The sequence below is a fragment of the Parambassis ranga genome, chromosome 19 (assembly GCF_900634625.1).
Source record: "Parambassis ranga chromosome 19, fParRan2.1, whole genome shotgun sequence".
NCBI lineage: Eukaryota > Metazoa > Chordata > Actinopteri > Ambassidae > Parambassis > Parambassis ranga.
Genome location: NC_041039.1, coordinates 21998677 through 22023783, shown reverse-complemented (window position 1 = coordinate 22023783; position 25107 = coordinate 21998677). Strand labels below are relative to the sequence as shown.

The window sequence follows — 25107 nt, the reverse complement described above, 5'->3', positions numbered from 1 at the left end:
ATGGTGACTGTGAGCCGGGTTGCCGGCCTGACCTAAATGTTTCACAATGCTGGCACTAAAACTTTTAAATGAGCCTTGAATAAATGGTGCTTTTCAGTAATTTAGCTGTGTAACCTGGAGCAGTCGATCCTGATATCCGTAAAGTGCCAACAGCATTTTAACCTCAAGACAAACATCACTTTAATTCTAAGAATGTTTTTGGGAGAGAAGTTGTCGTACATGCATAAATCAATGATGGCCTGTTAACTGTAAAATGAGGTCTAACTGCCGGATTCATCGTATTTATCATAAGTGTGATCACCGTGCTTCCTGTTTTCTCAGGCTCTCAGCAAGGCTCTGCTGGAGCTGCGTGCGGAGATGACGTCCGCTGCAGAGCAGCAAGTCATCGCCAGCGCTGCACAGAAAGAGGAGAGCCTCAATGTACAGATGCTGGTTGACAGACACACCAAAGACCTGAAGGTAAGACATCAGCGTCATCACTTACTTTACTTAGCTCTCGAGCTAATTTAAAACTCAGTGAGTTCACTCTGTGAACTGGGGTGATTCAAAGGCTCCATGTGTTGCTAACCATATGGTGAATGTGGTGAACACATTGCAGCCTGCTTGACTTCAGCTGTTTGTAATTCCTTTCATCAATCACATTTACACCTCTTTAGAGCCTCAGCCAGATACACATAGTCAGTAGATATAAAAAGTAATCATGATACATTATCACTCTGCTTAGTCTGTGTACCGTGAAATGAAGGACATTGACACATTAACAACAGATGATTGTCTTCTGATGGACAAAAATGCTTTTGTTGAGGGTCCAGCTGATACACATCCAGTGCACTAGTGAGTCTTTGTCATAGAACTGATGTGGTTTTATGTGTACTTGATAAAAACACCATAACTATGTTGGTATTTGTTGTCAACAAGGATAAAAAGGTGAACCTCAAATGTCTGAAATCTCCCCCAAAGGCACAAGTGCAAGATCTCACTGAAGAACTTCAAGGTGCGAAGGACTCTGTCAGAGCAGCCAGAGGCCGTGAAAACGCCCTGAAAGAGGAAGTGGACGGACTCAACCAGGACATCCAGAGGTGTCAGAAGACCCAGAGACGTCTGCAGGCTGAAAAGGAGGAGCGAGAGCAAGAAATCCAGGAGCTCAGGCAGCAAATAAAGAGGCTGACCAGCGCCCTTCGGGTTAGTGCATTGATGGATGCAGTTTGCAGGGTTTTTCTATCCCGTATGTAAATGTAAAACGACATTTCCAGGTCTGGATAAGTATGGAAGAAAGAAGCACACAAATAGATGTGTGTTTCTCAGCCTATTGTACCCAAAAGTCTCTCATAAGTAGTTAAAATACTTGTTTTGTTTTTGTGATGTAAAATATGAACTAACTTTAAATCAGTTCCCTTGGTCACAATCAGTCGCTCACACAAACACAAGATTAACTCTCTGCTGCTCGCACATACATGACATGGTCGCTGACGACTCGATCACTCAGATGCAGGAACCCTGAGCTCGTTTGGCCTGGAACTTATTGTTATTGGTATTTGTATTACATAAGCTGCTCAACAACAGCCACATGACACAGCTGACCCTGTGACTCCTGCACCACAGTCGGTCCCTGAAGTATGATAAAACATCAAGAAGCGGGACGTGCAAACCCTTTCCGACTTCTCTGCAGCAAATTAAAACAAACTGAGGAATGCATCAGGAATGGGATGTAAAAAAAAAGCTGCAGTGAACATCAGAGCTGATTCAATTATTTAGGTATTCCTTTGGAGGAGCACACAGCTTTGTTTAGGGTCCAAATTTGCCTCAGAACTTAACCTTTGTATTAACCTTTGTGTTTACCATGTCAATGCTGTTTTCATTTATATAAACAGAAAACATCCCTGTCTGCACCATACCTGTCTGAGGGAAAAATTAGTCGGTATGAAAATCTGTTTCTCTGCGTTTGTTGATTAGAACCAGCCAGAACCAGACGGGAAGGGGGAAAGCGTCGAGAATCTGCAGAAGAAAATCAGAAGGCTGGAGTCGGACCTGGAGAGAAGAGCAGAAGTCAAAAATGTCAAAGATGATGACGGAAAGGTCTGAACATCAACTATATCATAACATTGCCTGTGTCGGTGTAAAGATGCTGTATAACAGAATAATATGAGGCAGACCCGTTAACAATGCAGAATCATGTGGACACTTTGTTTGGCAGACATATTGCTTTACCAACTGAAGAACACTGCCCAACAGGGCTTTGTCAGATTCACACTATGTGATCAAAAGTAAATGGACAGGAATTCTACTTCTTTTTCTGCTCTATACAAAGTTCGTCTGCTCTCTGTGGACTGAGTTGGGTTTACAGAGGGTCTTACAAAGCACAGAGGCTGGGTGTCCACATACTTTTGTCCATGTATTGTATTACCACATGTTTACCTCCCTTAACTAAGATGATGTATAAACACATGGCTGAAATCATCACTTTGGTATTTAAATGTATGATTTTAAATGCATTTATTGATCAATAACAATTGATCATAATGTGATGCCCATCTGGTTGATGTACTGCTTCCCTGTCGTGCAGAATAAAGAAGAGATTGTGCGGTGGGAAGAGGGCAAAAGGTGGCAGGCCAAGATGGAGAAGGTGAAGAGTTCTCTGAAGGAAAAAGAACGAGAGAGTGAATCCCTGTCAAAACAACTCAGCTCTCTCAAAGACCTCTATACCAGGTCAGTGTGTACATTTCTCTCTCTCTCTCTCTCTCTCTCTCTCTCTCACACACACACACACACACTGCTTTGATCTTACTTGATGTAAACATGACTGTGACAGAAATCAGCGGTTTTATTTTTCTTCTTCTTCGTTGTTTTATGTGCAGGCTGGAACAAGAGAAGGTCGCACTGCAGAAAAAGCTGAAGGCTCGAGGTGTGACGGCCGATCAGGTGGTGGGCGTGCGATCCTCAGAGATGGAGAAGGAGATGGAGGAGCTGAAGAAGAAGAACTCCGAGCTGGAGACGCAAATCCACAACATCAAGTATCTATCAGTCATACTGTCATACCCCCCTACTGTTTGTTACGCTATTTTCCCACATAATGTAAAACATACAGAGTAATAGTAGTAATATATATTTTATATATAATGATTTATTCTGCAATAATATGCAAAACTATGAGCCTCAAACCAACACAGGCTGAGGAAATAGATCATCACATAGATAAGTAAAAGTGGTCATTGCGGGAATGAAAACATATGTTGCAGATAATATAAAGATTGGTGCATTAGTCAAAACATGGACATCTAACGGTAAATAGGATCAGGGCGTTTGGAAGTCTGGAGCAGATTTTCAGTATTCACTGCAGCCAGACAGGTAAAAAAAGTGTTTGAAACGTTCCAGAGCCCTCGGATGACAAACGAGGATAAGTAAAATAATGATCTGTATTTAAATAAATGAGAGCTACAGACAGAGAGACAGATAAGGTGAGACTGTTGAATGAAATTGATGACTTTTTTTATCTGCAGGAATGTTAAATCTCATGCAATTACGAAGCGTTCTAATAGGTTGATCGGCAGTTTTTCAAAGCATCTGCCTTCTCCGAACACTGTCCTTGGACGACGGCCCAGATGGTTCTGTCAGCCTTTAAATTATTGACCTGATATTTCAAATGTAAAATACCTGTGCTGGAATTTTATCTCATTTATCTGCACGTACTTTTAAAGCCAGTTGTGATATCAAGTGTTTGAAGGTACAACACACAGGCAAGCATTCATAATGTTTTGGGAAGAAGCCTACTGCACAGATAGGAAGGGAGCATTGATCAAATGTTGAAACTGCATCATCCTTTTTGGTTAAATTTAGCTTTTTACCCAGCGTGCACCCAAAAATTCAGATTGATGGAACACAATATGACAGGACCTTAACTGTCATGGCACACCGCACACCACTGTTGTTGATTCTGGAGCCTAAAATGGACAAGTGGTCGAGCTCAATTGTGAGGAGGGCGGTTCGATCCCAGGGCACAGAGCGTTATTAAATCTGTTTATGTTAAACCTACTGTGGAATTTAAAGTGAACTAACGCTGATTTTATGTCAGTTTTAATCTATTTTCAAGTGTTTAAACCACATTAGAGAATCAGATTAACCTTGACTGAATGTTGATGGGTCTTTTTTTCTTTTGCCTCCATGCCAGTGGCGACCATCACTGTCACATGCAGCCCATTCTTGTAATTATTTAATCCCCGAAGAGAATTTCTTTCCTCAAACATTAGCACAAAACGTTCGTTTTCACTCAAGGAGGGACTGATCAGATTTTGGTGGCCGAAGGTCACAAAACGGATGAGGTCAGTGTGACATCATACTGCAAAAGCGTCTCACTGTGCATATTGTGTAGCTCTGGAGAAACACGGATGGTTGTCAAGGAAAGCAAACATAATACAAAGTATCAGCCTCCTGCACTTTGCATTTCTCTGTATAAATCTGAATTCTGTGAAATCTGATGTTAAGTAATCTCACTGTCACACTGTAATCCAGAGTGAAACCTTTGTGTTTGTTGCACACAGACAACATCAGGCTTTACCTCGTGATGACGCCATGGAGAATCTGATGCTGAGGAACCGCTTCCTGGAAGAGAAACTCCACTCCTTCGAGAGCCAGATATCCAAAGAGCCTCCGTCAAGACCCTCTGTAAGTGATTAACCGATTATTAGATCAACAAATTAAATGAATTCATGTAACGCTGATGTAAGTTGTTTATCAAGGAAGCATTTAAAGGTTATAGCTTTATCGGACCATTCTCTGGCCCTAGGGTCCTCGCTGTTCTCACAACTTTACATGGCAGGATGTGGATTGTGTATTATAAGTTATATATGATAAGGTGGGAAATATCTTACTGCTGCATCATTGATTGCTGGTCCACAATGAATGAGATTGAATCAGTAAATAGTCTTCTGACATTTTATGGACCAACCAGTGGAAAATGTTGCTAAGTTTTGAACAAACCTTCGTTTAGCTTTAACTGTTGCAGCTTTAGAGCATATAAAAGAAAAAGCATCCTTCAGGTTTGCTGTGGAGCAAATAACCCCTGGTCACCTGACCTCACCCATAATCACACTGTACATACACTTAATGGGATCCAGAAACATGGAGGTCACAGATGGTATCTGGGTGTCCACATACTTTTGCACATATAGTGTGTTATTGCTAGAATTGCAGTACGTGACCAGCGGTGAACGAAGGATTGTCTGCATCTGATATCGTGGCTCAGGCGGCTCTGTTATAAGCAGTCAGAGATGCTCTCTGTTAATCTGTGTATTCATCATCCTCTGCTCTCTTTCTTTGTGTATCTGCTTCGTCACTGGATTTAATGGGATTGATTGCGTGTGAAGAGACGTGGCGTCTCTTCTCAGAATCTTAGAAAGATTTGCTCTATCGCTTTTGATGTTGGGGATGGGTCATGTGGGTCATCCCTTTCCGTCAGCCCTAAAGCTGCTGGGGACACCTCTGGCCATCAGAGGGAGCCAAAGCAAAGGCGGGCAGACGGAGAAACTCAAACCAGCTTTGAAGATGTTTGCGCTGAACAGCAGCGATCAACCCCCGACAAAATAGATGAAGATGATGATGACATTAATGAAAGGCACACAGGAGCAGAAAGTACAGAAGACATCATCCCCGGTGGCTCGGAAGACAGTGTGGCTGCAAAAGAAGAAGAGCTGGAGGTCACAAAAGGAAGCGAACCTGATGATGAGACACTCAATACAGAGGGTGCTGATGACGTAGGTGCTGAAGATACAGATGTGGGAATCACATCAGAGACGCCACATAAGGCCGAGGAGCTGAAAGATGAAGAGGCTGAGACTACAAAGGAGGAAAGAGAGGAAGATAATCGGGAACAGTCCTGCTCAGCAGAGCCAGATGTGGACTCCGGCAACACGCTGAGCAAATCCTCAGTGAGGGGTATCAGTAGGAAAAGGGAAGACCGAGTACAAAGCAGATCTCTTAGACATCTGAAGGTACCCCAGGCTTGGTTAGTCACCCTGCTTAAGTGGTAGCGCTGTGATAGAGGCAGGCAGACCCAGCGAGTAGTACACGGTGGTTAGTGTGTAGTCTCAGCACATGTAATTAAGAATAAAGCCCCCTCCTCTACAACTGTTGTATTAATTAAGCCTTTTAACTGATTTCTGTCTGTAGACATCTGGACGAGGCACCGGCACTCCATCACAGAGAGATCAGGACCTCCAGAAAGAAAACCTCAAGCTGGCCTCTGAGAACCTGGAGCTGCGCTTTCAGCTGGAGCAGACCAACAAGGACCTACCCAGACTCAAGGTACACATAACCCAATACACACCTATACACACCGGCGTCGTTTCCTTCCACATGCGAACACACTTTCAGGCCCATTTATACTGTTAGCAGGCGGCGTATAATTTTTTTCCAATGTATTTTTGTGTCGCTGAAAATTTGAAACTTGTTGTGTAGAGAGGAAAAACTGACTTTGTACTGTCAGCGGGTGTTTCTATTATTTCCAATTACCAGGAAGTCTGCAAGGGGTCCTTGCTGCATACGTGCACAGCAGATTAGCATCTTTCATCTTTCATTTGAACACTTGTTGTTGTTTAAAGACCAATTTTGCTCATGCAGGATGTAATTTAGACTGTTTCCTGCTGCTTTGAGGTGCGTTGCATGAATGTCCTCATACAAAAATAGAGTGGGTGCTGGGATATATAAACAAATATTCACACTTTGGTTCACATTTCCAAGCAGTTCTTTAAGATATGATCATCACAAGATGCCTAGATAGCTCACCTGGCTGAGCGGGCGCTGCGGTCCATCCTTTCTGTCAATTCCCTTCCAAAAATGTGCAGAATTATCACACTGATGTTGTTGATTGATTCACATTAGCTGGACAACGATTCAAGACATTCCACAACAAAACGCCATGCCAGTTTGAGTCCATCTGTGAGCTGAGGGCAGGGAATTAATGAGCATTTCATTCTTAATTTATTACAGACAAGGTATCAAAAACTATCGTGCATCAGCTCATAAATGCCACAGCTACACAGCATCATCAAGTGTTATCAATTGTAGTTCATTCTGCAGCCCATAGGGGCTGAATCCTGGGTTAAAGTGTCCAACTTCACAGCAGAAATGAACATGTTCACAGCCTGCCTTTTCCAGACTGCTGCCAACATGGCAACGATTTCAAAAATCGCTATTATTGTCTGCTTAAAAGGCAAAGACATCATTTATCGCACCATAAAGTGCAGTCAGTATCACATTACATGCCGTATGTATTGAAGGTCACTGAGTTTCTTGTTTCCTTGTTTCCAGAATCAAGTGGCAGACCTGAAGGAGATGTGCAGCGTGCTGAAGAAGGAGAAAGCCGAGGTGGAGAAGAAGCTGGCTCACATACGCGGCGTGAGTTCACCATCCTATCCTGTGTGTTCACTGGCGTTTACCAACCTCCCATTCAAATACATACTTTGTTCCTGATCAGGCCGGCCACAGTGGTAAAACAGTACCTGAACTCGAGAAGACCATCGGGCTGATGAAGAAGGTGGTGGAGAGGGTGCAGAGGGAGAACGAATCGCTGAAGAAATCCAGCAGGCCTGTAAATCAGGACAAGGTCGCCGCCTTGGAGCAAGAGAATGAAAAACTAAAGGTTGTTAGCATCGTATCGTCTTACACGTCACATACATTCTGCGGGACAGGTGTACGGCACGCTCTGTTTGGTTACTGTAGATGGCAGTAACTATTGTTTCCTTCTAGGCCGACTACGAGGCGCTGAAGAGTCAAAGCAAGGCCGAGCTGAGTGCAAAACTCGAATCTAAAACCAAAGGACTGGAGAAAATAGTGATGGGAAACGAACGCTTACGGAAGGACATTAGAAGGGTAAATACACTCAACAAAAATATAAACGCAACACTTTTGTTTTTGCTCCCATGTTTCATGAGATGGACTTGAAGATCTAAACTTCATTCCAGATACACAATATTACCATTCCTCTCAAACATTGTTCACAAATCTGTCTAAATGTGTGATAGTGAGCACTTCTGCTTTGCTGAGATAATCCATCCCACCTCACAGGTGTGCCACATCAAGATGCTGATCTGACATCATGATTAGTGCACAGGTGTACCTCAAACTGCCCACAATAAAAGGCCACCCTGAAATGTGCAGTTTTGTCTCACAGCAAAATGCCACAGATGCCACAAGCATTGAGGGAGCGTGCAATTGGCATGCTGACAGCAGGAATGTCAACCAGATCTGTTGCTCGTGCATTGAATGTTCATTTCTCCACCATAAGCCGTCTCCAAAGGCGTTTCAGAGAATATGGCAGTACATCCAACCCGCCTCACAACCGCAGACCATGAGTAACCACACCAGCCCAGGACCTCCACATCCAGCAGGTTCACCTCCGAGATCGTCTGAGACCAGCCACTCAGACAGCTGCTGAAACAATTGGTTTGCATAACCAAACAATTTCTGCACAAACTGTCAGAAACCGTCTCAGGGAAGCTCAACTGCATGCTCGTCGTCCTCATCGGGGTCTTAACCTGACTCCAGATCGTCACCGTAACAGACTTGAGTGGGCAAATGCTCACATTCGATGGCGTCTAGCACGTTGGAGAGGTGTTCTCTTCACGGATGAATCTCGGTTTACATTGTTCAGGGCAGATGGCAGACAGCGTGTGTGGCGTCGTGTGGGTGAGCGCTTTGCTGATGTCAATGTTGTGAATCGAGTGGCCCATGGTGGTGGTGGGCTCATGGTATGGGCAGGCATCTGTTATGGACGAAGAACACAGGTGCATTTTATTGATGGCATTTTGAATGCACAGAGATACCGTGATGAGATCCTGAGGCCCATTGTTGTGCCATACATCCATGAACATCACCTCATGTTTCAGCAAGATAATGCACGGCCCCATGTTGCAAGGATCTGTACACAATTCTTGGAAGCTGAAAATGTCCCAGTTCTTGCATGGCCAGCATACTCACCGGACATGTCACCCATTGAACATGTTTGGGATGTGCTTGACCGGCGTATACGACAGCGTGCACCAGTTCCCACTAATATCCAGCAACTTCGCACAGCCATTGAAGAGGAGTGGACCAACATTCCACAGGCCACAATAGACAATCTGATAAACTCTATGCAAAGAAGATGTGTTGCACTGCATGAGGCAAATGGTGGTCACACCAGATACTGACTGGTTCTGAGTCCCCAGACCGCCAATAAAGCAGAAACAAAATGCACATTTCAGGGTGGCCTTTTATTGTGGGCAGTTTGAGGTACACCTGTGCACTAATCATGATGTCAGATCAGCATCTTGATGTGGCACACCTGTGAGGTGGGATGGATTATCTCAGCAAAGCAGAAGTGCTCACTATCACACATTTAGACAGATTTGTGAACAATGTTTGAGAGGAATGGTAATATTGTGTATCTGGAATGAAGTTTAGATCTTCAAGTCCATCTCATGAAACATGGGAGCAAAAACAAAAGTGTTGCGTTTATATTTTTGTTGAGTGTACATCTATCACCATGGAAACATAAGAGAGAGGAGTCTCCTGAATAAAACTAAAGACTCATTGTTTGTTTTGTAACAGGAAGTGGAGGCCGCAGAGAGGCTGAGAGTGTCCAAGACCAATCTGGAAGTGACCAACGAGAAGCTGGAGGCAGAGCTGGAGGACACCAAGCAGAGACTGCGGACGGCCCTGTCCAGGCCCATCACGGAGGGGACGGACAGTAAAACCTGGAAGGCGTCTGTGGTCACCAGGTCAGAAAATACATTCATTGTGTAGAAGGTTTGAACAATGCCAACAGAGAGGTTATATTTGATCATTTATTGAGTCATGATCACACAAAAAAATGTGACAAAGTAAACAAAATCAACACAGCTGGTGTGTTTTTCCCTCCTGTTACAGTTTTAGTCGCTGTGGACTTATTGTTCACTGCACTGTGGAAACAACACAATCACAGTTCAGACAAGAAACTGCAGTTCAACAACGACCACTTGTTGCTATTCAATCATGCCTTCCTATTGGCACTGAGGAATACGCTGTTTTTGTTTTTTACAGATTTGAATAAAGCCATTTTGATGATATATTTTCATTTTAACCACAGATTTGGTTTGATTTGCATCACACGTGATGCATTCAAGGACCATCCATTTTCTTTTTACATTTTTTTTTTTTGCTATTTCCGTCCACAGAATGTTCGAGAACAAGATGAAGGAGCTCGAGAAGGAGCTCTCCCTGAAGACCTCCAGCCTCTCTGAGCTCAAACATGAGCTGAAAGAGCTGAAACAGCGTGAGGAGAGAGCTCAGACGAGCGTCCGACAGCTAGAAGATCAGGTCTGTCAAATCAATGAATGAATGACCAGCAGGATTAAACATCGCTTTGCATTTATCGTTTGCTGTATGTTATGTTCAGGTTGACATGCTGAAAAGGTTTCCGATGGTTGCAAAGACTGACGGAGGACTCTCCCAAGAGTTTAAAGCCCTCAGGTGACCGAGCTAGCAGCTCAGATTTTTATTATGAAGCTTGTTAAATGTTGATTTTAATTAAAAATCTACACATTTAAGATTGGTCAACTCAGAGCTGGAGAAGGAGAACGCAGAGCTGAAACACAGGATGGGCGAGTACACCGAGCGATACGGCGAGGCGACGGCTAAACTGGGTGAGTCTTCTATATAAACACAAAACTCTGGGACACGAGGGAATCTTAAGAATAAATGTAACAGCGACAGCTTCTCTCGTTGCATTTATAGATCAGGGAAAACTCCAAAAGCTTCTGCACGCAGCTGAAAGTGAGAAAGCCAAACTTCAAACTGATTTGAAAAAGCTGAAGAAGGAACTGGAGAACTTTGACCCGGCATTTTTCGACGAGATCGAGGACTTGAAATATAACTACAACATGGAGGTGAAGAAAAACATCCTGCTGGAGGAGCAGCTGAAGAAGGTGTGTGAACGGTTTGGTGTGAAGGCCGACCTGCCCAGCGTGTCCATCAGTTAACTCAGGGGTCATGGTGCCTTTAATGACTGCAGGATTTTAGACAGTTTGGTAAAGAATGTAACATAGCTAAATGTTGAGATATTAGGAAAGTTATCAGTAAAGTTGACTTTTTGCAATAAATGAACTCTTTTTTCCTAAGGCAGCTGTTTTTGTTAATATGTTAATTAGGGTTGGGCGGTATCCAAATGTTGATACCGTCAAACGCCCTCCACATTTTACCCCGGTGTACGGAAATACCACGCCGTGCACCCCCACGTCCCCAAACGTCTCCAAAAGTAAAATATATTATACTACTGAAGTAAGACTGAAGATTCAACCACACAAGGCATCAAATGAAATATGTTTAATATTTGATCCTTATCTTCTATACAAGTACATCACATTTTTTTTTTAATTGACGGTATTAAAAATGATACCATCGCTACCTGTGTGCCCCGCCGGTATACCTTAATACTGCCCTAAATGTTAATAGGTCCTCTATTCGTCAATGTAACTCATTACATTGCATCATTATTATAGTCTGTATTTGCCAATAAAATAATTTCCTACTTGAGTGTTTTGCAAAAATCTGTTGAATATAAATGTCTTCCTTCTCATTATTTTAATTTACAGTTATATACGGTATTTACATACATGGAACCATTTTTAACAACTAAAAAAAACTGAGGAAAGCGCTGTGGAACGCCCTGGTGCAAAGAAAAAAGACTTCAATACCCAGAATGCACTGGGCTGGCTGCTTTATCAGTGTTCAGCTGATACAAACAGCCTGGTAAACTTTTGCTTGTAAATCAACAGGGAGCTCCAGCAGCAGGGTGTATTGTTCGTTAAAGTGTTAATGATACGAAGAAGGTCCAGTTTTCTTTTAAGTTGCTGAAAACATCCTGTTGGTCAGTTTTACTTTAAAGCTGCACACAGTTTGATTTCTGCCTTCAGGCTTTTTAACCACCTGCTTGTAAAACGTTTGGGTTAAGACTTTCTGCAGTTCTGCATCATAAGTGAAGTGCTAGACGTTTAAATCACTCGTGGAATTACCGATAGAACCATCTGGAGGCTGAGACTCACACGCTCACAGCCGTGAGTTGTGTTCACGACTCGAACTGGACGTCCTGAAGCCGGCTGAAGCTGTGTCCATTCAGCGCGAAATAGGGCTTGAACAAGTTCTTGGTGTTGTCATAAATGTCGTCAGCCCCGTCAACACGGACGACCACCGGCCTGTTTGCGAGGTAGGTGTCCCCATCCGGCCACCTCAGTCCCAGGTGATGACGATGAACCTATGAGAGACACAAACACTCAGCGTGTACTGAACTCCACAGCTGCTTCACGTGTTCGGTGAAACCTCATTTCACTGTGTCGCACCTTAACGAGCGTGCCGTCATTGCAGTGCCAGACGATGCCCTCCACTTGGCCCTCTGGACTCTCCTGGAACCAGGAGCACAGCTGGTGGAAGTCCACGGGCAGGGGGCTTTGGATCCGGATGCTCCCGTGAGACACCAGGCAGTGAACCGGCAGCTTCTTACTCCCCAACCCTGTGTGTACGATATAACTCAACTTCAGTTCAGAAAAAAGTTTATTTTTACTTCTTTTTTTTTTAAAGTGAGACATGTAATCTAAAGTGGTTGTGATTAAATGAATTAAGGTTTATTAATAATATTTTGATTTGTACATTTTGTATGTGATCCATGGTGCTTTAAAGGTCGGGTAGGAGATTTCATTCTGATGCACTTTTTGTTAAATTAGTGTAACTTCTTCTTCTTTACAATCTGATAGCAACCAATTAGTTCGGCAGTTTGGCATTAAAATGAAGAATATGAATCATCTGTGGAAGCTATAAAATGCTAAAAACATCAGCCAATCCTCCGGGTGGACCCTGCGCGGAGTATTGGCTGGTTGTCACTCTCTTCCTGCTCTGTGCACCAGAGAGGTACGTGCATGATGGCCGAAGTCACAGACCGCAGCTCGTCTTCAGGTAATGCATGTCCATGTGATTGGAGGCGTGGCTTCGGGGTGAGCTCAGAGAGAAAGGGGCGTGTGTTTACTTTGAAATCTGGCTGATTCTCACTGAGTTTTCAAAATGTCCTACCCTACCTTTAAAGCAGTAGTTTCCAACCTTTTTTCCTCAATGCCCCCCTTGCCTGTGTCTAAGACAGGCCAGACCCCCAACCCTACCCAGGTCTAGCCTAACTTGCTAGCTGACCTGAAGGATTTCAGAGGTCAAAGGTAATAAAAGGCTTCATGAATTTATATATGGACCAAAATCTGTTTTAATTTGGTATATACAGTGTTGATTATCCTTGGTTGTGTTAGAGTTATTTTATACATTTAATGTGCACAAATATTATTACAGTAGCCTCACAACCTCAGCACAGACAAAACTGTGTGCACCCACTGTGCAGACCTCAGGTTGGGAGCCAATGCTTTAAAGGATATTCAAGTGTAATTCTGGAAATTATCAATGCATTGAAACCATCATAATCAATAAACCAGGAAACATCAGGAGACAGTGTGGTAAATTGAACCTGGTTTTGAACCTACAGAGAGTTTCTGGCACCAGCTTGTGTCAAAACATTTTCCCTCCCTGGACGATGAAATCAATGACTTTACCGTAAGGGTTTCCATTGACATTGGTTCCAATGAGCTCCAGTGTTTGTTCCCGGAGGTCAGCCAGTGGGACTGCAGCAATTTCTAACACGTCTTCGTCATCAGAGCTGGGCCTGAGAACAAGAGCCGCCCGGGCTTCATAATCCACCACAGAGGAGTGCCAGCAGTACTGCTTGTTGTCCTTCTCCACTGGAACCCAGCCTGCACGTCAACAGCAAAAAAAACATCAGCATGTATTTCCACCATGTCCCGACAGCTTTATATATCTATTATACTGTATATCCATCAGGAACATACATATAACCCAAAGTATTTCAAAGAACCTGGAATATGTCCATGTTCGTCGGGCACAGGGTGGCCGTTGTGGTGCTTGACTCTGTGAGCTGGGATCCACGTCTCTGGTACAGTTTTAAAATCTTCCTCTATGTTCCATGTGAAACCTGAACGAGAAGTAAAAAATAAAAAATATCTGCTTGCTTGATATCTGAGCAGGAATCTTTCAGAAGCTTAAATACCTTTACAGCTCTTGTGGGAGTACTGATACTTTTTAAACCTCTTCTCTGCCTGTTTGCTGGGTTTCCGGTCCAGTCGTGCCCAGAGGTACGGCTGCCCTGAAGGAAAATACGATCATAGCTTAGTTTAACATGAAAGACTCGAAACATATTTGTGAAGCATATTTTTTCTCACCTTTATAGTCTGTCACATAACAACAGGTACCGTCCAGCTTTTCTGTGGCAAGTGCACAATCAATGTCGGCCTCCAGAGCGAGAGGGTTCAGAGTTTCTGTGGCGACGACCTGAAATTGCTGAAGAGACCAAAAGACGAGATTAAAGGTGTTTGGTCTAACAGAATTTGTTTTCATCTGTCCATGCCACCACAGGTTAGTCAGTACAACCAGATAAAAACGTAAACAGCATATAAAATATCTGTTTAACTATAACTGCAAGTGAAACAACTGAACTTTATTCTTTTTTTACTTCTACTGGCTGATTACATTCATTTTGAAAAGTAAAACTACACCATAGACACACCTGATCCTCCAAATAAACTCATTATTAATAATCAGTACTTTTGGCAAAATGTTGCCAAAATAGAATAGTTTGCATGATTCTGTAAAAAACGAAAAATTCTGCACAACTCACTGAAACTAGGAAGCCAGAGCTGACCGTGTTGCAACCAGCTGTCACATGACAACTAATCAGTAAGTTTTTGGTCAATCTGCAGGATTTCTGTGTGCAGTGTAGAGTTTTTTGACGTGACGTCTCTCCCTCTTATTTTCATTCACACATGTGCACACACTAGCATACATAGATGCATGCACACACAGCTGATTCGCCCGCTCCTCCTCTCTAAGCACAATGCCTGATGCCTATAGACTATTAAGGCAAAACCAGAGTCAGCAGATATTTGCACCTGAAAATGTTGAAAAAACATTTTACAATGCAGTTAACAGAGCAGGCCTTCATCAAGCTAACGCTATACAAGAAATTGACATAAAAGCATATGAGCACACATTTAAACATAAAACGTGATGTTAATTTAATGCTTTTAATGTTAGCGCTGCTGTTGCTACATGCTAGCAGCAGCAGCACCTCGCTGTGTGTTTACAGCTGGGCTCACCTGACAGTCCCGTTTTCTAGACTGTTCCTCCTTCACGTCGGTCAGAAACACACACGGTATTTTCTGCTGAACGGAGCCCAGACGACGCATTTTGTTTATTGTTCTCAAAGCTCAACTCGAAACGTGTTTAATTATCTTTTAAATGTTAGCAGAGACTTTGTTTGAGCATGAGATGCGCGTGTAGCTGTCTGGGCTGGAGTCTTCTTCTTCTTCTTCTACTACTTCTTCTTCTTCTGCTCTGGTTTTGTGATGGGTTCACGAACAATAAAATGAACCATTAGCGCCCTCATGCTGCCACAGTGGGAATCGTCCGCCCCTATTAAAATTGTAGAAATTAATTTAATAATTTCTATTGTTTATGAAATAAATTCATAATATATCACTTTTTAATCACTACCACTTATAAATTGTATTTTTTGTTACATATTTTACGTTTATATTTTATTTCATAGCAGGCAATTCTTTTCTTATAAGATCGTCTTTTTGGAGGCCTCAACGTGCCCCCAAACTCACCAAACTTGGTAGAAAAAAATGCATTCGTCCTTTTGAAACGCACATGGGAAAATGGCTCTATAGCGCCCCCTAACGTGTAGCCCCTTTGATTTAGCTTTATACGTTGCCATGTCAACAGTCCACTGATGTCATCAAAGGAGACAAGACAAAAAAAACGCATTCCAAAACTCTTTCAAAAGTGTTACGGTGTGGTGGGGGTGTGGCCTCAAAGTTGACCATTCGCCATTACAAAGAAACGCTGTATTTTCTGCAGTACCACCAACACACTTCATGCAATGTGGACAAAATCTTACAGTACTGCTATGAACCCGAGTCTAAACAAATATTTATGCTAATAGGATGATACCATCACAGCGCCACCTACTGGCAGCAGGAAGACAGCGATGGCCCCGTGGATCGCAAGGTGTGCTAATAACTAATTAATAATAATGTTTATTTCAAAAATAAAGAAAAAACATCTTACTAGGGAAAGATACAAACCTTTGTTCACATTATTTGGAAGTTTAGAGAATAAACTGCATTCTATACTTCACATAATACCATCAGGGAGGAGCGAGATAACAAGCCAAGAAGATGAGAATGATGAATGACAGATGAGCATTTAGACATATTTACAATAATCCCAACCAGAGCATTGATCATGTAAGGTCTAGTTGTCATGGAGACATTCCAAAGTGTCTGCTTTGACATTTGGGTTCACGCACAGTGTGATGTCACTGAAGTACTTCCTGTGTGACTCTTCTTCATCATCGTCTTCCTCTGCTCCACACAGACCGTGCAGGTCCATCTCACTGTCAGTGTTCTTCCACATCTCTGTCTCTGTGTCGTCCTTCGGCTGCCTCTGAGACCAACAGGTGGCGCTATTCCTTTTCCAGAAATGAAAGGTGTATCATAAAACCTGATACACACAGATTTCTGCCTAATATACAAATGGAAAGGAAATTATTTTTGTTCTGAAACTCACAGTTTGTAGTACCAGGTAGCAGCTGCTGCCGCCAGGAGCAGGAGAACGACGCTGAGAACGATGATGGCTGTAGGAACAGCTGAAAAACAAACAACATCTATATCAAAATGTAACATGTATATTGCAAAAGTTCAAGTAAAAAGTAAAGAAGCAGGCTGGAGATGGTGTGGGTGCATAGAATTGCTAGAATTTATAATTAACAAACAAAAAAATGTTTGTGAAATGAGTGAACTTACCTCCGAGCGAAGGTTTGAAAGAGCTCTCAGGCACTGGCAGTTCCCAGAAATTGGAGGTATGAGCAGATGTAGAAAAGACACGAGTGCTGACAGCGGGCTCTGCGTTGATCAGGTGAGGAAGAGTAGTAGGACTATGAGAGGAAGAAGAGGAGGAGGAAACTGTAGTCGAACGTGTCGTCTTGATCAGAGGACCAAAAGCTGAAGTTGAGGGTGTCTGTTTGGGGTTTCGGGTTGTTGGTCTCCGTGTTGAAGGTGGAGACATGGTTGTTGTTGTTGTGACTGGAGGTGTGGCAGGTGTGAAGGTTGGAGCGGTCAGTGTGGTGGAGGAGGTGAAGGTTTGAGGAGCCGTTGTGGATGTTCCTTCCAGATCTGTAAGAACACACAAGGCAATCAGATCTGAGCTGATTGGACACATTTCCACCAATCAGATCAATAGATTGCAGAATGCTATCAATGAGCAGTTAGCATGTTGGTAGACAATTCTTGCTCCCTCACATTACACCGATTGGTCCGAACCAGCCATGGGTCAGCTACAGGCACATAGCCTGAAGCCTGGCTGGATGGATTATTAAGTGCTACAAGAAATCTGCTGCACAACAAACAAACTTGTACCTGATGCATTGAAGCAGAAGACACCAAAGTTGTGATCCTGTGCTGCGAACCACTTCACCACTCCAGTTTTGCCCTTCCCACATTTTTCGTCAGAGTTGAGTCGAGGGATGACGGCGACGCCGTCTGCTGTCCAGCCGTATCTGTCAAAGATTAGCATCATTAGCAAAGGATCACAGCCTGTAGGTCAGATCTAAAAGGCCAAAATAAATTCCGCCAGCTTACTTGCACGTCTCCAATCCGTGCTGCACCGCTCGCTCCATGTGATCTATGGTCGCCATGGTGATGTTCAGGAATAAGCAGGCGGCTCGGGCAGCGGTGAAGTTAAATGTGTACTTTCCTCCCTCAGTAAGCAGGAAGACGCCGGCGACTCTTTGGCTCTGAGGGGCCGCTATAGTGTCGTAAAATGTTATCAAAACATAAATGTGTGTTTAAGTGAACACAGGAAACATGTGAGTCAACTAAAACTAGAAAAACCTAATTATAAATAATAAAAAACAATAAAAAGTAGAAAAAATTGCATTTAAAAAGATAGATTTGCAGAATGTTAGTCAAACCCCGACACCAGAAAACAAAGCAAACTTACCTCTAACTGGACTGGACTCTGAGGGCAACAGAAAGTTTGTAAAGCACAGAAGAAAAAACAAAATATAAAAGATCAATTTTGCCATGTTTAGGAAGAGAAATATCACTGGAGTGGACGAAGGTGACGGTGATCTACTGTGAGGAGAAGCCACAGGACAAAAATGTGATGTGGATGAGAAGAGGAAACAGGAAAAGGGGTCAAATCTGCCTGTCGGCCTGCAGGGTGATAACACACAGGCGCACCCCCTTGTTATGGTGGCGACTGGTGTGTAAGGTTTCCGTCAGTTAAGCTGGTTAATAAGGACATAAACAAATAGAAGATTCATCAGAGAGGGATGACAGGAAGTAATCAGGTGACATCATCTGTTATTAGGCAGCTCATTTTTTTATCAAACCGGGCCTTTCTCATGAAGCAGCGCGTTGTTTTCAGTGTGTTCAGCAGTTTTCTGCTGTGTCAGCATCTCTTGCAGAGACGTGTTTGCTCTGCAGGCCAAAGGGAACTTCCTCCACGCTGTTCTCGTGCTGCGTTTTTTCTTTTCTACCATCATTTCTAACCCTCCTGTCAGAATGTTTGCTTCAAGGAGGAGTAAGTGATCTGTTTGTGTGTGGGTGACACAGCGTGGGATCAAACCTCTGACAGTATGGGTCACAAGCTCATCATCTCAATCCCCATTAAATGCTCTAAAGCTGCCACAACCAGTCATGAATGGAAGTGTGAACCTGGAACAGGAACATTTTTTGACATTTGTCACTGTTTTGTGTGCATTCAGTATCAGAATACATTCATTACTTAATGATCGATCATGATCAATTAACAATGTAAACGATCATCAGCTGCAGCTCTATGCGCAAACATTGCATATTCATTTATTTTGGTCACTCAGAGCCAGCAGCTTCTCACATGTGAGGAGCTACAATCATTCATTTAACTGTTCAAATCAACGGACTTTACACAAATTATTTTAATTGGTTGATCCAATAATCATCTAATTATTAAATTGACAGAAGTTTTTTGATGTTTCCTGAGGAGTGTCTCTTCCAAGAAGTGGTTAATTAGCATTAGATGCTAATGAAGTCACCATAATGGAAAGCCAACAATGGAAACAATCAGCAGGTGTAGATGGAGTAGACGGCAGCATTAAGGACTAAGACTGGCTCTTTCCTGTGTAGCAGCAGCAAAATGTCAGACTGTAATTTAGATCTTGGAACAGGCTTCGTTTGCAGAGTGAAATCAGACGTGTTGTGACTCCAGCTGTCAGCTTCTGGATCACTGTGAACAACAACAAGTGTCTGCATCAGCAGATCAATATTTCATTCAGGTAAATAACGTCTAATGAGTTCTAATGTGCCTGGCTCACCAACCAAAGAAAACTAACTCCACATCTGAATCTTTAAAAGTAACATTTGAACAAACTGATCAGTTAAAACCATGACACTTGTCTCATCTGTGGGCTGGGAACCTGAACTGAGGCGTGTGAGCACGATGAGAGATCCCCTCTGTTGTATTTACAGTGGCTTCATCATCGCTTTGCTGACAGCCAGGATGTTCGGATGCACAGGAGCCGGGGTGTCCTACTTTCATGTAAATAATGGAGCTTCCTGCAGCAGCAGCAGCAGCAGCAGCAGCCTGGCTGTAAGGGATACAGCGCTGTTACACAGATATAGGAGCTGGAAGGCAAGCTAATTGGTCACACTTCAGTGGTTAAAGGAGGCTCACTTCATCCACAGGGACAGAGAAAAGTATAATTCAGTGTGTCAGTGTGTGTGTGTGACAGTGTCTGAACTGAAAGAGATTTTCACTCATCGCTGATCCAAAGCCAATAACTGACACTCTCCCTAATACAGATCATCAAATAATGTCCTGTTTTACAGAAATACATATTCATCTAATGAGGTCATATGTTGCTGTTACTCATGGATTAATGCTAACTCTCTAGCCTTAAAAACGAGCCATGCCTTTGCTCATCTCTGGAGACCAGAGACCAGACTGTAGGTGCTAAGGTGCTCCATGTATGGAGGACAAAAGAGGCCAAAAATGTGTTTACATTTAGCTTACTTGTAACAAAGAATCAGGATTTCTGATCCTTAAATGATTACATTAAATAAAATAACACAATATAAACATTTTATTCAATGTTTTTATGACCCAATGATGCATCTCGTAGGAATTGTTTACAGTAAAACCACTATTTTTGGCACTATTTTGTCTAATTACCATTTCCAATGCAATAAGAATGAATGGTTGCTTTTGTCCTCAATGAAATTGCAGACAAATGCTAACCGGATTTGGATGAATGAATGTATTATGGGCTAATTTTAACCAATCAGGTCAATCAAATTTAGAAGGGCAGCTAATAGCAGTTAGCATGTTGTTTGACACTTCTGCTCTCTGCACCTGAGGAGGCCAGAGCTTCAGTTCTTAACCCAAATGTTGACTGGATTCAGTGTAACACTGTCCTCATACCAAAACACAGAGCCCTCTCAGAGTCCCATGCAGTGTGTGCTATCTGATTACCCTAATCAATAATGAATGACAGCTCTTGGTGATAGGATCCAGCCGCTGAACTCCACATGAAACCCAGACCTTCATTCAGGCTGCTTGGCCCACGTTCTGACTACAACCTAGGAGCTTCCATCCCGTCTTGTCTCGGAGCATCATCACGATTACGGTGACATGTCGCTCAGAGCCAAGTCCCACACTGACCTGCAGACGGCCGGGAAGTCCTCCTTAGACGACAGCCTGTATAAGTCTTTCTCCATGAGCAGCAGCAACGTGAACAGAAACAGCCGCTTTGGAAACGGGGTGACAGAGGAGGTCAAGGTTCTCCCAAGGACGCCCAGGAGACCTGTGCGGGCGGTCAGGCCTGTCAGCGCCGTCAGCTCCAGCGGCTCCTTCCTCCAGGTCAACCACTTGCAAGGAGAGCTGGTCAGAAAGAGGAAGGTAAGTGGGGAGGGAGAAAACTGATGTGGAAATCATTTAATGGAGTCAAGGTTTCACTACTGAGATGATGGATAAAGTCCTGTTGATGTGTGCAAGCTATGATGCACTGTTATCAAATATCTGCTCACGCAGTGTCACTGATTAAGAAATGTACAGATAAAGTAATGAAAACGTATCCCTGTACAAACACGGCAAATGTTTTCTTTTCAACATGAGCATTACTGCGATCATCGTAGGGCATCCTGTCCACGTGTCAGCAAAGCTCAGATGAAAACACACCACGCATGCCTGAGTGTGTCGGATCGTGGCACCGTCCTCGCCGCCCCGCTGAACGTAAAGAACAGCTACGTGACAGCTCTCGAGGAGAATCTGAAGTTCAGTACAGCTGCACACATGCGATCTCCCCCACTACAAAGATGTACATGTAGGTGTGTTGGGAGGGCTGCAGCACCCCCTACTGGCAGGTGGCTGCGATTTGCAAGAAAAGAAATGTATCAGTCTATAAAACATGATTATTTCTTAAGCAGTTGGCCCAAAGGTGAGGTCAGAACATGTGGATCGCCCCCTGGTGGCTGGCTGCAGCATAGATCATAAACTCCACCTCCTCCATGTCAGTAGATGGGACATGCTCATCTGTGTTCAGATTAGGGATGTCCCGATCAGGTTTTTTTTCCCTCGAGTCCGAGTCTGAGTCATTTGATTTTGAGTATCTGCTGATACTGAGTCCCGATCCGATACTTTCAGGACTCTCTATAAAGGCATTCATTGCAGCAAAACGTGTGTGTGCTTGTGTGTGTGCGTGTGTGTGTTTCACACACGCATCGAAGCGACTACCTGCATGCCTCAGCTACACTCATGCTCCGCCTCCTTTGCCTGTATTTGGTGTTTAGGCAGACTGACACTGCCAACATGGCGACATGTAGACATGTGTGTCAGAGCCTCCCACAGGGATTGCAAACAGCACTTCAGAAACTTGTGGGTGATGTCCCTCCCTCCATACACTCTATGCTCCATGCTGACGAGTTGGTGTCAAAATTTGATGTGTGGCCGTGCAGGGTGGTGTGAAAACATTAACTCTGAACACCTACAGCGATCATGACGAGCTTCTTTTCTCCCCCGTCAGCTGCTTAAACTGCTGATTCCAGGGTCAGGACTGAAAGAAAGATACGAGCTTAAATGTTCCTGAAAAGATAACATAAAGCATTAAACCTAAAAAGGTAATAGTGATGGGGAGAATGTGTTGTTTGCTGTTATAAGAGTGAAACAAATTGTCATTGATGGTTGGAATGAGGAATATCCTAATAGAAGTTTTTGAAGTACAAAAAGGTCATAATTTCTGCTGATGACATAATTCATCATTTTATGAGTTTGTATCCTTTGGAATGAAGCTCTGCAGCTTTTGTTCCACATCGCACGTCATTGATAATGTAAACTCCACTCAGGAATGCGAGGATCTGAAGAAGGAAAACAAGTACTTATCAAACGAGATCCACATGGAGCGGATCATGATGCGCACAGAGAATGAGCTGACCATGAGGAACCTCAGGAACCTGAACCAGGAGCTGCAGGCTCAAGTCAAAGAGGTACGCACTCACACGCGCTGGACATCGTTTCGAAGCAGCACATCACTCAAGAGATAAAAGATGGTGTAGGTCGCCATAAATCAGATGCACGCCAATGTGAACCAACCTTTAAACCTAAAATACAGTACACATCCTATTACTCCACATTTATTTCTAGCACAAAATGTTCTGTTCTGACATGTCGACATATTTATAGAGGGAAAAGATGGAAAAAACCTTTTTAAAACTAGTTAAAAGGCAGCATTTAGAAAACATAAATCTGACTGTCCTTTAGATTTGTTGTAAGTTACAAATTAATGAAGTGAAATTTAAAGGGGTAGAGGAAGGAGCTCTGTGGGAACGGATTCCTTTTTTGGAGCCATCCTCTAGTGGCCACTTCAGGAACTGCAGTTTTTGACACCCCCATGATTCTCAGCTCTTTGTGTTGCCACTTCTTTTCACATTGTACTGACTAAAATGCTATTTTGTGCTGCATTTGATGTATATCAAAATATAAAATCTCATATCTAGCCTCTAACATGTATAGTGATCTTACAGCTTCGTGTAGAACCAGTAACTAATACACTGCAGACCCGCATCTCCCGTCAGAGAGATCACATTACATCTAAAAACAAAGGCAGGCCTCTACTGTTTCCTAAACTGTTTCCTACCAAGTCGCTACACCACCCACACCCACCTCTCGTCTCTTTTGTGTGACCTCTATCAGTTGAGACAGAAGCTGTATCAGAGCCAGCAGACGGCGACGTTGTGCTCAAGAGCTGCAGACGAGGCAGAGGAGTCCAGAGAGGAGGCGGAGAAGAGCAGGGTCCTGGCAGAGGCCCGGGCCCTGGGCTGTCAGCGGGACAGGGAGGAGGCTGAGGCCGGCAGGGGACGCCTGAACCAAGAACTGCAGCAGCTTAAAAAGGAGGTGCGGACATGAGAGAAACAGCTGGAACTGGGGAGATACACAGATGAAATGAGAAGCGGCCGTATGAAATTTCCCTTGTTCTGTTTAATAGAGCAAAGATTTCCAAACATGCTAGTTGTATTTGGGAAGCTCACATTGTTAACAACAACGAAGTGTTTTCCTAAAATTTCTAAATAAATAAAATAATTATTAAGCTCAAACTTATATTGGGAATTATGATGCTAAAGGTTAATTGTGAATCCTTTTAAGAACAGTCTAGAGTCAGGTCTCCTGAAGAATCCTAGCCCATTGTTCTTTGCTCAATCTCCTGCATGGACCCTGGTCTTTAGTCCACTCCTCAGGTCTCTGTGCAGGTCAGTCACCCTTTGCTCTCCTGGAGGTAGTTCTTCACAAGAAGAGACGTTTGCTTCATCTGTCGTCATGTTAAAGAGAAAACCAGGACCCAGACCCGGTTTGACTGCAGACTGCTTCAGGGTTTCGTTCAGATGTTTTAGACAGTCTTCTTGTTTCATGATTCTTCCACCCTGACAGGATCCACAGTTCCAGACTGACTGAATCCTCCTCACAGCATCATACTGCCACCACCATGTCTGACTGTATGACTCCAGTCTGCGTGCTCTGTCTCCAGGTGGTCTCTGTCTCCAGGTGGTCTCTAGCAGACTCCAGTCTGCGTGCTCTGTCTCCAGGTGGTCTCTAGCAGACTCCAGTCTGCGTGCTCTGTCTCCAGGTGGTCTCTAGCAGACTCCAGTCTGCGTGCTCTGTCTCCAGGTGGTCTCTAGCAGACTTCAGTCTGGTTTAGAGGTGTCTTTTCTGCAGTCTGGCAGTCCATTCCTTCTGCAGGACTAGTGATGGTCTTCTCTGACTCCTCAGGTCCAGACCTGGATAAATTCTTAAAATTAAAGATTAGACTAAATAGTATCATTGTGTAACAGTGATCCGCACTATGGCTAAACAAAGAGGACAGTTTTATGGGGGTAATGATATTGACCCTGTTGCAAATTAATGATGAATTAATGATAGATGTTTCTTTGCTATAATAAACAGAAGTTTAGAAATATTCTAAAAATTGAAAATTGGGAACAAATTAAAAATAAAGAGCTAATGGGAAATGAGCTGCAGATGACTTGTCTGTGAAATATTTTTAGGTGCAGTTTCCCATTAGAGTGGCTTCTCTCTGTTATCTGAAATAATTTCCCTGAATTAGCCGGAACATGAGCAGGATATCACGTTATCAGGGGAATGCATCAATGGCATCTAATGGGACATCTGCCTTCTCGCAGCACACAGATCTGCAGATTTTACTGACACAGATGGAGAGGAACTACTTTGAAACCAAGCTGAAGCTGGACCGGGTGTCCGGGGAGAAACAGGCCGTGCTGCAGGAGAACAAGAGCCTGGAGGGAGAAAGAGAGGAGCTGCGACACAAGCTGAGACACATGACACAAGAAAATGTCCGACTCAAAGAGAGGTGAGCCTCAGTTATTGATTTTTGTACAATAAGGTCTTCAAAATAATGTTTTCATTTCACTAGAAGTAGGATTTCACTGTGGTTTAATACTG

General features: G+C 43.4%; 3 protein-coding genes across 3 annotated transcripts in view; 1 reads left to right on the top strand and 2 right to left on the bottom strand.

Annotated features, from left to right (window-relative positions):
- Positions 1-11017, top strand: part of cep290 (centrosomal protein 290) — a 37117-nt gene extending 26100 nt beyond the window's left edge. The window contains exons 37-51 of the mRNA XM_028429905.1: positions 322-459; positions 961-1182; positions 1954-2076; positions 2564-2706; positions 2856-3011; positions 4536-4659; positions 6163-6297; positions 7303-7389; positions 7469-7633; positions 7741-7863; positions 9583-9752; positions 10188-10329; positions 10409-10482; positions 10561-10655; positions 10747-11017. Coding sequence (XP_028285706.1) covers positions 322-459; positions 961-1182; positions 1954-2076; positions 2564-2706; positions 2856-3011; positions 4536-4659; positions 6163-6297; positions 7303-7389; positions 7469-7633; positions 7741-7863; positions 9583-9752; positions 10188-10329; positions 10409-10482; positions 10561-10655; positions 10747-10991 — 2142 coding nt within the window. The 3' untranslated portion in view covers positions 10992-11017. The remainder of the gene's footprint in view (positions 1-321; positions 460-960; positions 1183-1953; positions 2077-2563; positions 2707-2855; positions 3012-4535; positions 4660-6162; positions 6298-7302; positions 7390-7468; positions 7634-7740; positions 7864-9582; positions 9753-10187; positions 10330-10408; positions 10483-10560; positions 10656-10746) is intronic.
- A 32-nt stretch (positions 11018-11049) lies between these two features.
- rlig1 (RNA 5'-phosphate and 3'-OH ligase 1) lies at positions 11050-15418 on the bottom strand. The gene is made up of 7 exons (XM_028429906.1): positions 15210-15418; positions 14277-14394; positions 14105-14200; positions 13913-14029; positions 13593-13790; positions 12348-12517; positions 11050-12262 (listed from the first exon to the last, which is right to left on the bottom strand). The coding sequence occupies exons 1-7, from the start codon at positions 15297-15299 to the stop codon at positions 12077-12079; spliced, it is 975 nt and encodes a 324-aa protein (XP_028285707.1). The 5' UTR covers positions 15300-15418; the 3' UTR covers positions 11050-12076.
- Positions 15419-16371: 953 nt separating this feature from the next.
- lyve1b (lymphatic vessel endothelial hyaluronic receptor 1b) lies at positions 16372-18202 on the bottom strand. The gene is made up of 6 exons (XM_028430534.1): positions 18118-18202; positions 17757-17922; positions 17535-17674; positions 16923-17291; positions 16687-16765; positions 16372-16588 (listed from the first exon to the last, which is right to left on the bottom strand). Exons 1-6 carry the CDS (start codon positions 18200-18202, stop codon positions 16372-16374), a joined length of 1056 nt encoding a protein of 351 aa, XP_028286335.1.
- Positions 18203-25107: the final 6905 nt, after the last annotated feature.